A 13,142-nucleotide genomic window follows, 5' to 3' on the forward strand; every position below is an offset into this window, starting at 1 on the left:
CGCCGTCATGGATTAAAATCCTGCAGCGCACGCAAGGTCCCCCTGCTCAAGCCAGCGCATGTCCAGGCCCGTCTGAATTTTGCCAATGACCATCTGGATGATCCAGAGGAGGAATGGGAGAAGGTCATGTGGTCTGATGAGACAAAAATAGAGCTTTTTGGTCTAAACTCCACTCGCCGTGTTTGGAGGAAGAAGAAGGATGAGTACAACCCCAAGAACACCATCCCAACCGTGAAGCATGGAGGTGGAAACATCATTCTTTGGGGATGCTTTTCTGCAAAGGGGACAGGACGACTGCACTGTATTGAGGGGAGGATGGATGGGGCCATGTATCGCGAGATCTTGGCCAACAATCTCCTTCCCTCAGTAAGAGCATTGAAGATGGGTCGTGGCTGGGTCTTCCAGCATGACAACGACCCGAAACACACAGCCAGGGCAACTAAGGAGTGGCTCCGTAAGAAACATCTCAAAGGTCCTGGAGTGGTCTAGCCAGTCTCCAGACCTGAACCCAATATAAAATCTTTGGAAGGAGCTGAAAGTCTGTATTGCCCAGCGACAGCCCCGAAACCTGAAGGATCTGGAGAAGGTCTGTATGGAGGAGTGGGCCAAAATCCCTGCTGCAGTGTGTGCAAACCTGGTCAAGACCTACAGGAAACGTATGATCTCTGTAATTGCAAACAAAGGTTTCTGTACCAAATATTAAGTTCTGCTTTACTGATGTATCAAATACTTATGTCATGCAATAAAATGCTAAATTAATTATTTAAAAATCATACAATGTGATTTTCTGGATTTTTGTTTTAGATTCCGTCTCTCACAGTTGAAGTGTATCTATGATAACAATTACAGACCTCTACATGCTTTGTAAGTAGGAAAACCTGCAAAATCGGCAGTGTATCAAATACTTGTTCTCCCCACTGTATGTGTGTCACCCAGAGAAGATGCACTGTGCAATGTGTTAGGCTATAGCCTCCTATGCAGATGTAAGTAAATTAGTCTTTGTATGCTGCATGCTAATGTATTTGGTTTAAAAAAGTGAGTATGCTCAGCAGTAAGATAACATATTCTGATTCAGGGATGTCAGTACCTTAATTCACTCCTCCCATTGTCACTATTTGATGTGTTGCATAACCCCCAGGGATGTCTGTGTTTCTGTTGGCATCAGACTGCCATACATCTCATGCATGAGTGTTGCCAAGTTCCCACGTGCTATAATATGATGTTTACATGAGTGGTGAAATTAAGGATGAATAGGCCTACTCATTGGGTCTCATTCATCAACATTTACTACAGTAAATTATTAAAAATGAATATTAATAGTAATAAACATGCATTTATACAAGTATTATTATAAGTATTGTTATAATTTTACATATCACTACTATTGTTATTGATGTGATAGTTGTAATTATTGTTATCATTATTAGTTGTAGTATTAGTCGTTTGTTGTTGTTATTAATGAATAATAGTGTTGTTGTTGTTATTGTTATCTTGTTTTATTAATATAAGGTTCTCAAAATACGCAATCAGGTTCTCTGGGAGAGTGACAAACTTTATGGGCGGTGTTACTTGTCGAGTTTAGGAACTGTAAAGTTGTCATGTGATCAAAGCAGAGCGAGTCTCCCGTTGTACGCACAGCGCGCAAAGGGCGCAGTTGAGTGTGCCTACTTGGATACAGAGCAAACCGCTACAGCGGATACATGGACTTCCCAACCGCTACAACTACATGAGGGAACGCGTAAAATGAACAATTTCTCTCAGAATGTTGGATGTTGCTCTTTATTCTAACGTATGCGGATGTACAATCCATTTAGCACTTAAATGACAAAACTCTGTTCTAATCCGTTTCCCTCCTCAAAAAACGGAATTTGAATGGTATTCTAAAGGGGAATAACGTTTCGTTTTAGTTTATGATGGAGTCCGAGGAAAGTAAGATATCTGTGTGGGTTTGCCGAGAGGAGAAGCTTATCTCCGGACTGTCAAAGCGTACCACCTGTGCTGATGTGGTCAATGTGCTCCTTGAGGATCAAAACTTGCAACAATGTGTCTCTGCAGCCATGCTCTCTGGATCACCCCAGTCCTATTGCATCGTAGAAAAATGGAGAGGATCTGAGAGAATTTTGCCGAATAAAACAAAGATCCTTCGACTTTGGGGCGCGTGGGGAGAGGAGCAGGAGAACGTGCGGTTTGTGTTGGTTAAAAATGAGGCTTCTTTGGCTAACCATGGACCCCGGAGCGCAGAGGCGCGTGTTGTGCTCAGCAAGGAGAGCCCGTGCGTTTACAAGGGGACAGCAAGAGCCACCATGGGCTTTTCACATGAGAAACAACGTCGGATTGTTAGGAAAGCTTTCAGAAAGTTGGATAAAATAAATAAAAAGAGGGCGCAAACCGTATCCAAGGATGCGCCCACTGGGGAGAAAATGGAAACTTTGGTTCACCTGGTCATATCCCAGGACCACACAATCCGCCAACAAATCCAGAGAATTAAAGAACTGGACAGAGAGATAGAAAGGTATGAAGCTAAAGTTCATTTTGACAGAATGAAAATGCATGGGATCAATTACGTGCAGGACACATACTTAGTGGATGCGCATTCTGACGGGCTCTCCAAGCAGGAGGATGAGAAGCAATGCTCAGCGGAGGCTGTTGCCCAGTTTGAGGAGTATGCCCTACGGTGTGAGGAGGTGATTAGACTTCAGGATGAATTGGCTGAGCACGAAGCGCTCATGGACAGCATTACTGTGGAGATCCAAGAGGAACTGAACCAGAGGTGGATGACGCGAAGGCAAGAGGAGCTGTCAAGTAAAGAGGTGGAACCCAGCGCGGTAGAGACCGCTATGTGGGTATCAACAGCCCATGCGACACACACAGACACTTTAGCCCTGGAGGCTGATACATCATTAGATAACGATTTGCTTCTGGAGGAGGATAGGATCAAAACGCAGCTGGATACTAGTTTATACATTGGACTGCGCTTGAACACGGATTTGGAGGCTATTAGGAGTGATTTGAATCTAACCCAGGATATTTGGGGGGCGAAAGAAAAGGAGATACGGGATTTGCTGGAGAAAGTGAACTCATTGGATATAGAGGACGACGGGACACCAAGCGACGACAATGACTGCAACTCTGTGGTTACTGAGGCAGCAATGATGCGTCCCTTGGAGACGAAAAGCGAGTGGGTGGAGCAAGCCAGGGGGCTTTCAAAGACATGCAATGCCAACGATGACGACTCAGACACTGGCCTGAGCTCCATGCACAGTCAGGACTCGGATAACCCACCTGTGTGCGAGTCATTGGTATAAATTGCCAGGATGCTTCAAGTTCTATTGACAATTATATTACATTATTACTGTACTTCTAAAAACTCAGGGATCTGACAGAGTATATCCCCACAATGAACAACAATATAATTTATTCAAAAATGTATTGACTAATATGTAGCTTACCCCAATACATAGTCAAAATACTTGGTCACTTAAATATATGCACTTACAGTTATTCACATATTTTGTTGCCTTTTCTCTATAAAAAAAACCTTTGACCTGTGCCAGGATATGACACACCTCAGTGTTATTGGTCAGATTATTATTGGATAAGGGATGGAAGCCTTTGTGTTTGCAAGACTAAACAGACTTCAAATAGACCATGCTAATTGTAACACTGCACTAGTGCTAATTCTAGTTGGAAGTGAGGTAGTGCTCTGCACTTGTCCAATGTGATTTTGTGGACACACAGACGAGTCTTAAATATGAAGGGTGTATGACATACTAAAATAAAGATAATTTACAAAACTTGTATGTGCAATTCCTTCATTGAAATATGCAGAAAATGACTTTGCCTTGCCTAATCAATACTAAGTCTGCAAATTGTATGCAACGAGTGAAAAGTACAGGATGATGTTAAACAATGTATGTGTGAGTGTGTGTGGATGCATGCATCACTGTGTGTGTGTGTTCATGCGCTTGTGGGCATGTGTGCTTGAGAGAGACGGTAGGTAGGGTAAGGGGTGGCATGGAGCATTACGCAAAGGGATGAAAACTCCAAGCAGATGCTGGGCTCACACAGCATAAACCAGGGAGGGCATGAAGGATTTAGGCTCATATCCATGGGTGTCAGGGGATTCCCAATCAATGTGACTGAGGCCAGGGGTTAAAACTTCCTCTGACATTAACCACACAGGGAGAAGCAGCAGAGATACCTTTGACAGAGAGACATACAATATTCCTTACATTACATTTCTCCACACAATAGCGAGTGTGAGGCTTGCTCTCTGACCCAGGTGGGGTATCACATGATGCTACTGTATTTCACTGTTGACTGGACTTCAGTCAGGCTTCAGATCCACTCCCTCTCAGCCAGAGTCTCATAAGAGGATCACCCCTCCTCCTCCTCACTGCCCACCCCTACTGTACCCCTGCCATAGTGCACTCTTAACACATACCTGAACACTAGATCAAACCAGCATCAGCTGTAATCAGAGGCATGCTGTTGGCGTTAATCTGGGTGTTGGCTGTTGAGCAGTGTGAGGATTGTAGCTATAAAGCCAGAGCTGCAGATGCATTCAGACCGTCACAAATAACATCATCAAGGCTCAGGTTTGTTTGCAAAGCTAATGTCAGAGCATTACCTCTGGCTCTACTTCACATTCACCACTGTAGCAACATATTTTATTTGTGCAGAACATTTAACATATTTTCACATTTTAATCATTCAGATAATATTGTTATTACATATGTATAAGCTACAGAATTTCATAACAAGAAACTGTGAATAAGAGAGGGCGAAATATGCTCCAATGGCCCAAATAGTATTTATGTCTGTCTATCACAGCCAGTGAACATCTGGACTAAAGTATTTCCTCACCTCGGGTTGGGCAGAGCATGGATTAAAGCAACATATTGTACGTTTGGCCAATAGCCTTTCCAGATGACATAATTATAAAATATTATAATAGGGCTGGATTATAATGTGCGTCGAAGACCAGTCATAATGAAAACCTCCAGTTCCGGTAGTAGGGTTACTTTACTCTATAACCATGCTATTTCACAAATGATTTTATAATTCCAATCACTCTCAATTATATTATATCTATTCAGAAATTGATATTAGCATGACACCAGCACAACACTGAATGAACTAGTATGTGATCTGGATGCACTCGGAGGTCACAACAGATAGAGAAGGCTAATCCCTTTTTAATGTCAGTCCAGAAACACTGGCTAGAGTTTATGGGAACCTTTCGTACCCTCCTCAGTAATAAAGTCAAGGATCTGTGACGCACCAGTGATGAGGAATGCTGTAAAACTCCCTTCCTGGCTGTACAGGCTCAGGAACACATAGTGCAGGTCTTCCACTGACATACACTACAGGGGCTAGATGAGATTTGTCTCACACAAGAATGGCCACCCAACTAGTAGGACATTTTACTGGCGTTGTAGCTTATGTCACTATTTTCATGAGGCTCTCTTCACTCACACATACACTCATTCTCTTCACTCACACGCACACACACGTATGCACATACACACATACACGCACACACACCAAGTATACGTGATCATTTTTATATGAATTCTACAAGCTCTTCAAAGGAGTGTGGGAAAGTGAGTAACGCTGTGGTGACTGAGCTGTAGCTTTGGGGAGGAGGTGTATTTAGAAGAGGAGGTTCTCAGGGGGCTCCTTCATCTCTCAAACAGCAAACAGGATGCAATTACTGCCATGTCTTTGATCCTTCATGAATCTCTTCCACTCCCCTGCACCGAGCACTGAGCCCCCACCCCCTTTAATGAGGCCCTGCCCCACTGACTCCCTGCAACCCCTTCCCCTATTCTGAACGAGGCAGGTATCTATCAATGGGTGATAATGACAGGTACTCTGAATCCACCCTTCCCATAAATACTTCATTACTGCAGTGTGAGGAGAGGACAGGGCTATTAATGTTGACCCAGGTGGTCCAGGTTTCAGACAGTCTGAACCAAAACCTTCACTTTACACAGGGACACGCACCACCATGATAGAACCTGACCAGATAAAACGCTTGATTCTCTCCCACTTTATTACTGTGATTTTGGGATGAACTAGTGGGTAAAGCACCTATTACAATTTCTCCTGTCTGAAAACATTAATTTGTTAGTCAAGGAGCACTACAGGGGACTCTCAAACCAGAGAAAGTGCTTCTCTCACAGACAGACAGACAGACAGACAGACAGACCGACACAGAGAGAGAGAGAGAACAAGAGAACTGTCACACTATCAGAACTCCAATATTTGAAGGTTCAGTGACTCCATAGTCGATGAACCCAAAATAGGGCGCAGGTGTCAATCAAGTCATGGTCATGGGACACTGCATTGCTCGGGGGGATGTTTGTTTGTGTTTTAAACAAGAGGGAGAAAAAAATGTCAGTGCCAAACTGACTTTCCAGACCAATAAGCAAGGCTCCAAGTATCCTGACACTCACTACAATCATCCATTTCTCTGATTTGGCTGCCTTACAGTAGGATTTATATTTGGCATTCAGAGCCATTGAACATTGTATACAGGAACCATGACAACAACATACAAGCCAAGCACAGCATGCATGCAGCCACTAAAGCATAAGCATACACAGCATACTGAGTGCACTAACTCAAAAGGAGAAACTACTTGAGGTGTTTACACATTTGCTTTTGTTTCTAACATCATGAAGTAAGAGTCCACTGTTGGCTTAAATATTGACCAGATTGACCATGTTCTTATGGCGCTCTGATTTTCCACCACATACAGTCGGCTACTTTGGTGGTTCTAGCAGTTTTCCTATAAAGACGGATTATAGCTAAACTAAACTCCTTACTGTATGGTTTCCTAGATACCACACACACTGTAAACCAACCAGTGTTTAGTATACACATTGTACCTGCATACAGTAGGTATCCAGTGTCAGGTGTTGGATTTGAGACATAACAGCAGTATACATTACTGCCTCCATCCTGGAAGCCTGGGAGGATGTTCTCTGTTTTATGTGTTTGATTATGATTGGATAAATCAAAACCAGAGGACTAACAATGGCTATTCAATATTTTCAATGTATCGTATAAATGCACAGCGGTGCTATTAGAAGGTTCTGTAATTATTTAGGGATGTCTAATGAGAACCTCACGGTTATAATGAAGACAAAGTCTGTTATGGCACAATGCACTTCTTATTCATTGTATGAAGAGTGTCCAAGACCATTAAAAGTATTCTTTCTAAGTTGGCTAAATAAGTCACACACTAGCATGTTGGTATTTACATTTACATGTTAGTCATTTAGCAGACACTCTTATCCAGAGCGACTTACAGTTAGTGAGTGCATACATGTTCATGTAAGTTTAGGTTGCAGAACATAAGACCAGAGGGGTTTTATGTTCAGATCATGCACAATACTTCCATTGAGTTTTAGTTAGAAAACTTTTATCCAACATCAAAGATACTTGATAACCATAAAATGGGATCTGATACTTTAACAGCAATTAGCGTTGAGACAAGACACTACCCATAAGGAACCTATTCATGTGTGTTATTCACCCACAGGTACATCACCCATCCACCTCTCTATTGTTAGCTGCTTTGATATCTCTCACCTTATCTATAGCCTCTCACTCTGAAGAAGTTTGGAGCTGTATGGCGGACAACAACATCTTGTTTATCTTGGCATTGGAATGTTAACTGCAGTAAATTATTGGTTTATTGATCTTAATCGCTTTGTGACAGCATAAAATGTGATATTATGTCCTATACTACATTCTATGGCAAACATTCCAATACCGTAACATTATATACTTTTTACATGTGCTATTATCAATAATCATATTACCATACATCCAGACGATGCACTAGAATTATGTTTTTTCCATACTGACAACTGTGTGGCATAGGGAGTGAACTTGTAGAGTTTATGACCTGTTTTGTGTCTTGCCTTAAACAGTAAAAGTAAGGTTTCTTCCCACACAAAGCACAAAAACACCATCACAGCGTTTGCCGGCTAGCCATCTTCAAAAAAGAAGGGAGCATAAAGGATTGAGAATAGGCCTGATTTGCATTTTGATTTAGGGGGATTACATTACTGGACCCTCACAATGCAGCTTCACTGTGTGGTATAATTGAAGAGAGTTTGGGGAGAGTGCAATGGCCAGCTGATACTGAAGAATGTGTCTTGTACCCCTCACGTCTCAGAGGCTGTGACTTCTGGGGGATTCTGGGATGTGTTGTTTGTCTCGCTTAGCAGTTGACATCTGGGTGACAGCTCCCTATAAAAGGGACAAAAAAGGAAGTGATTGCAGTGCATGCAGACAGGCTCTTTCTAAACGTGTGCTAAAGGCAGAGCAAGTAGGAGAAGGAGAGGGACGACAGGCAAACATGAATGAAAGGATGTGGCTTTCAGTGGCGCCAGCAAGATACTGTGTGTGCCTCTCAGTGAAAGGGAATGCACGTGACGCAGGGCTGGGTCACAGCTCAGGATCACACACTGGCAGAGCCAATACCAGAGCAGAAGATGAAACAACAAATGAATGTTAGGCAAAAGGTACATCCACCTTATGCAAGGAATTCATTCCATTTCCTTTTCTATTTTAAGTGGTTCTAAGAACACACGATATAATAAAATAAACAAAACTTTCACTTGAATTAGATGTTGGAAAATCATGGATCTTTGGTCCAGTATTTTGTGCTTCTTAAGAGTGAATGCACCTGATGTATGAAGTAAACAGTTACTTTAGTTCAGAGATAAAGACAATCAAAAGTCTTAGTGTTGCTTGAAATAAAGGGTTGCATTAACATCTTTGAATAATAGAAGACGCAATACACATAGAACTGAAGTCCCGAGGTGTCCTATCCCTTCAGGCACTAACAGCACTTCAACGTAATGCAGAATGCAGTTGAAAGACACTGAATATGAAATGCAGTTCAGAAATACAATAGGAAAGAGCTTCTTTTCAGGGAGCCAACAGGAATTAAAGAACCAAAGGATGAGTAAAAGGCTGGATTTCATCATGTGTGGTTTATTTGGGGATTTGGGGTTCACTCCACTACTCCTGTTAGATCTTAGATAAGTGATAATAATACTGTCTATATCTATAATGTAGGTGGACTGTCACATGGGATGTTTTTCACCTTATTTCTACTTGTGTAATAATAATCAATAATACTTGCACTAATGTCTGTGAGAGTGTTGAGAGAATAAGATGGTGGAACTTGACATTATATACATCTTAACCCAACTTTCCTGTTTAGCATAACACGTTTCAACAGTTCACAGTTACAGTAGGCTATGTATGTTCTCCCTAATTTATGGCCCTATAGTTATGTATGAAGCGGTTTTGTGACATACAGTACATGCACATCAAATCTGCGTTATAAATAACCCATGAGCAGTGGAAACTTGTCACAGGCACTGCACGTCTGCTAAGACCTGACTGCTTCCTCTGCTGCACCTCATTAATAATTGGTCTCGGAGGAGAAACACTCTTTTGCCCCAACTCTGACTTTATAATGTGTCGTGTTAAGCAGCTGCTGCAGCCTGCCTGCCCTTTGTCTGGCAGTCCACGGCTTGTGAAGAGAAATGACCATGCAGACCTGAGCTGCTCTTCAGCTGCAGGCTGTGCAGGCCCACTGCGGGCAGATAAGCAGGACAGGCCATTGACCAAGCACATGGACCATACACACAGCCTCTAATACCACTACAACCTCTAAGCCCCAGACACACCTCAGCCTGACGCTGATGGACTGAGAGCACAGCTTAACATCTGCTCCTGTTGAATGGACCACAGGAGCTCAGCCCAACCTGCTAGCCAATCGTATGGTGCTGTGAAGAGAGAAACAAATGGAAAGGGAATTAGAATAAGACAAGTAAAAGGTGGAAATGAGATAACAGAAAACCGAATGCCTTCTGACAGCCAAAAAAACATATTTAGTCACAGAGACAGACCTGGTTCTACCGCCGACTAGGAATAGGGGAGAGAAGCCAGTCCTACTCTACCCAAACACATTGCCCAGGCCATATGTGATCTGACAGGGACAGGCAGTGTAGACAGGGTGGGCTGTTTGTCTAGATCTTCATGTCCCTGAGAATGTCCCAGAGAATTATAACCCTGTCAATAAACCAATATACTTTGTGCAAACTCACGCCACAAAATATTGAATCTGGCAGTTATGCCGGGGCAATGGAGGAATATTTGCACTATCTTTGTTGACCCTCGATGGACGAGACCAGAGGAGTAACCGTAAATAATGATCCTGCTGGATTACAAGAAATGCCTCAATCCATTAATCATCATGATTTTTATAGTAATTTCTGTTTTGCTTTATGATCAGGACAGGACAGACTTCATCTTGAAAAGAAGATGCATGTATTTAGGTTCAGTCAAGGTTACATCCTGTGGATAAGGAGACTTAGTCATAAGATGTACATTTCCAACGCCTCAAACATCCTACAGCCAGGTAGGCAATCAGTCTACAAGACTAAACCTAGAGAATAAGGACTACACCTCTTTTTAGAGCAAACATCTCAGCTTGGTAGTGACTGGGAAGCCTTTATGATGACTGTGGGGAAAGTTTTCATCCTGAAAGTGTAGGGCTGGGCGATATGGCCAAAATATCATATGATACTGCCATACTGTCAAATAAAGGGAAAAAAAGAGTGTCATATTATAAATAAATAAAAAATCCCTGTTTTGACAGTATGGCAGTATTTGACGGTATTTTATGTTTTTTAATAATACAAGTTACAAATATGTTTTATGAGTAGTGCATGACCCTAGAATGGCAACAAATACATTCTAAGTGAAAACTGTTGTGCTGATTAAAGAAGCAATTTCTTGTTAACAAACTATAGTTTTGGCAAGTCAGTTAGGACATCTACTTTGTGCATGACACAAGTAATCTTTCCAACAATTGTTTACAGACAGATTATTTAACTTATAATTCACTGTATCACAATTCCAGTGGGTCAGAAGTTTACATACACTAAGTTGACTGTGCCTTTAAACAGCTTGGAAAATTCCAGAAAATGATGTTATGCCTTTAGAAGCTTCTGATAGGCTAATTGACATAATTTGAGTCAATTGGAGGTGTACCCGTGGATGTATTTCAAGGCCTACTTTCAAACTCAGTGCCTCTTTGCTTGACATCATGGGAAAATCAAAAGAAATCAGCCAAGACCTCAGAAAAAAAATGGTAGACCTCCACAAGTCTGGTTCATCCTTGGGAGCAATTTCCAAATGCCTGAAGGTACCACGTTCATCTGTACAAACAATAGTACCCAAGTATAAACACCATGGGACCATGTAGCCATCATACTGCTCAGGAAGGAGACGCGTTCTGTATCCTAGAGATGAACGTACTTTGGCGCGAAAAGTGCAAATGAATCCCAGAACAACAGCAAAGGACCTTGTGAAGATGCTGGAGGAAACAAGTACAAAAGTATCTATATCCACAGTAAAATGAGTCCTATAGCGACATAACCTGAAAGGCTGCTCAGCAAGGAAGAAGCCACTGCTCCAAAACCGCCATAAAAAAGCCAGACTACGGTTTGCAACTCCACGACAAAGATCATACTTTTTGGAGAAATGTCCTCTGGTCTGATGAAACAAAAATAGAACTGTTTGGTCATAATGTCCATCGTTATGTTTGGAGGAAAAAGGGGGAACCTTGCAAGCCGAAGAACACCATGTCAACCGTGAAGCGCGGGGGTGGCAGCATCATGCTGTGGGGGTGCTTTACTGCAGGAGGGACTGGTGCACTTCACAAAATAGATGGCATCATGAGGAAGGAAAATTATGTGGATATATATTGAAGCAATATCTCAAGACATTAGTCAGGAAGTTAAAGCTTGGTCGCAAATGGGTCTTCTAAATGGACAATGACCCCAAGCATACTTCCAAAGTTGTGCAAAATGGCTTAAGGACAACAAAGTCAAAGTATTGGAGTCGCCATCACAAAGCCCTGACCTCAATCCTATAGAAAATGTGTGGGCAGAACTGAAAAAGCGTGTGCGAGCAAGGAGGCCTACAAACCTGACTCAGTTACACCAGCTCTGTCAGGAGGAATGGGCCAAAATTCACCCAACTTATCTTGGGAAAGCTTGTGGAAGGCTACCCGAAACGTTTGACCCAAGTTAAACAATTTAAAGGCAATGCTACCAAATACTAATTGAGTGTATGTAAACTTCTGACCTACAGGGAATGTGATGAAATAAATAAAAGCTGAAATAAATAATTCTCTCTACTATTATTCTGACATTTCACATTCTTAAAATAAAGCGGTGATCCTAACTGACCAAAGACAGGTAATTTTTACTAGGATTAAATGTCAGGAATTGTGAAAAACTCTGTTTAAATGTATTTGGCTAAGGTGTATGTAAACTTCCGACTTAAACTGTATATATATATATATATACACACACACACACACACACACACACACAGTGGGGAGAACAAGTATTTGATACACTGCCGATTTTGCAGGTTTTCCTACTTACAAAGCATGTAGAGGTCTGTAATTTTTTATCATATAGGTACACTTCAACTGTGAGAGATGGAATCTAAAACAAAAATCCAGAAAATCACATTGTATGATTTTTAAGTAATTAATTGGCATTTTATTGCATGACATAAGTATTTGATACATCAGAAAAGCAGAACTTAATATTTGGTACAGAAACCTTTGTTTGCAATTACAGAGATCATACGTTTCCTGTAGGTCTTGACCAGGTTTGCACACACTGCAGCAGGGATTTTGGCCCACTCCTCCATACAGACCTTCTCCAGATCCTTCAGGTTTCGGGGCTGTTGCTGGGCAATACGGACTTTCAGCTCCCTCCAAAGATTTTCTATTGGTTTCAGGTCTGGAGACTGGCTAGGCCACTCCAGGACCTTGAGATGCTTCTTACGGAGCCACTCCTTAGTTGCCCTGGCTGTGTGTTTCGGGTCATTGTCATGCTGGAAGACCCAGCCACGACCCATCTTCAATGCTCTTACTGAGGGAAGGAGGTTGTTGGCCAAGATCTCGCGATACATGGCCCCATCCATCCTCCCCTCAATACGGTGCAGTTGTCCTGTCCCCTTTGCAGAAAAGCATCCCCAAAGAATGATGTTTCCACCTCCATGCTTCACGGTTGGGATGGTGT

The 13,142-nt window shown here is 42.1% G+C and overlaps 1 protein-coding gene across 1 annotated transcript; it reads left to right on the top strand.

Moving 5' to 3' along the window:
• Positions 1 to 1,910: 1,910 nt before the first annotated feature.
• Positions 1,911 to 3,305, top strand: LOC311121037 (ras association domain-containing protein 10-like; the record flags this gene model as incomplete). Its single annotated transcript, XM_084195580.1, has 1 exon — positions 1,911 to 3,305. The coding sequence occupies one exon, from the start codon at positions 1,911 to 1,913 to the stop codon at positions 3,303 to 3,305; it is 1,395 nt and encodes a 464-aa protein (XP_084051706.1).
• Positions 3,306 to 13,142: the final 9,837 nt, after the last annotated feature.

The sequence above is a fragment of the Coregonus lavaretus genome (assembly GCF_964263955.1).
Source record: "Coregonus lavaretus genome assembly, contig: HAP1_SCAFFOLD_2000, whole genome shotgun sequence".
Taxonomy (NCBI): domain Eukaryota; kingdom Metazoa; phylum Chordata; class Actinopteri; order Salmoniformes; family Salmonidae; genus Coregonus; species Coregonus lavaretus.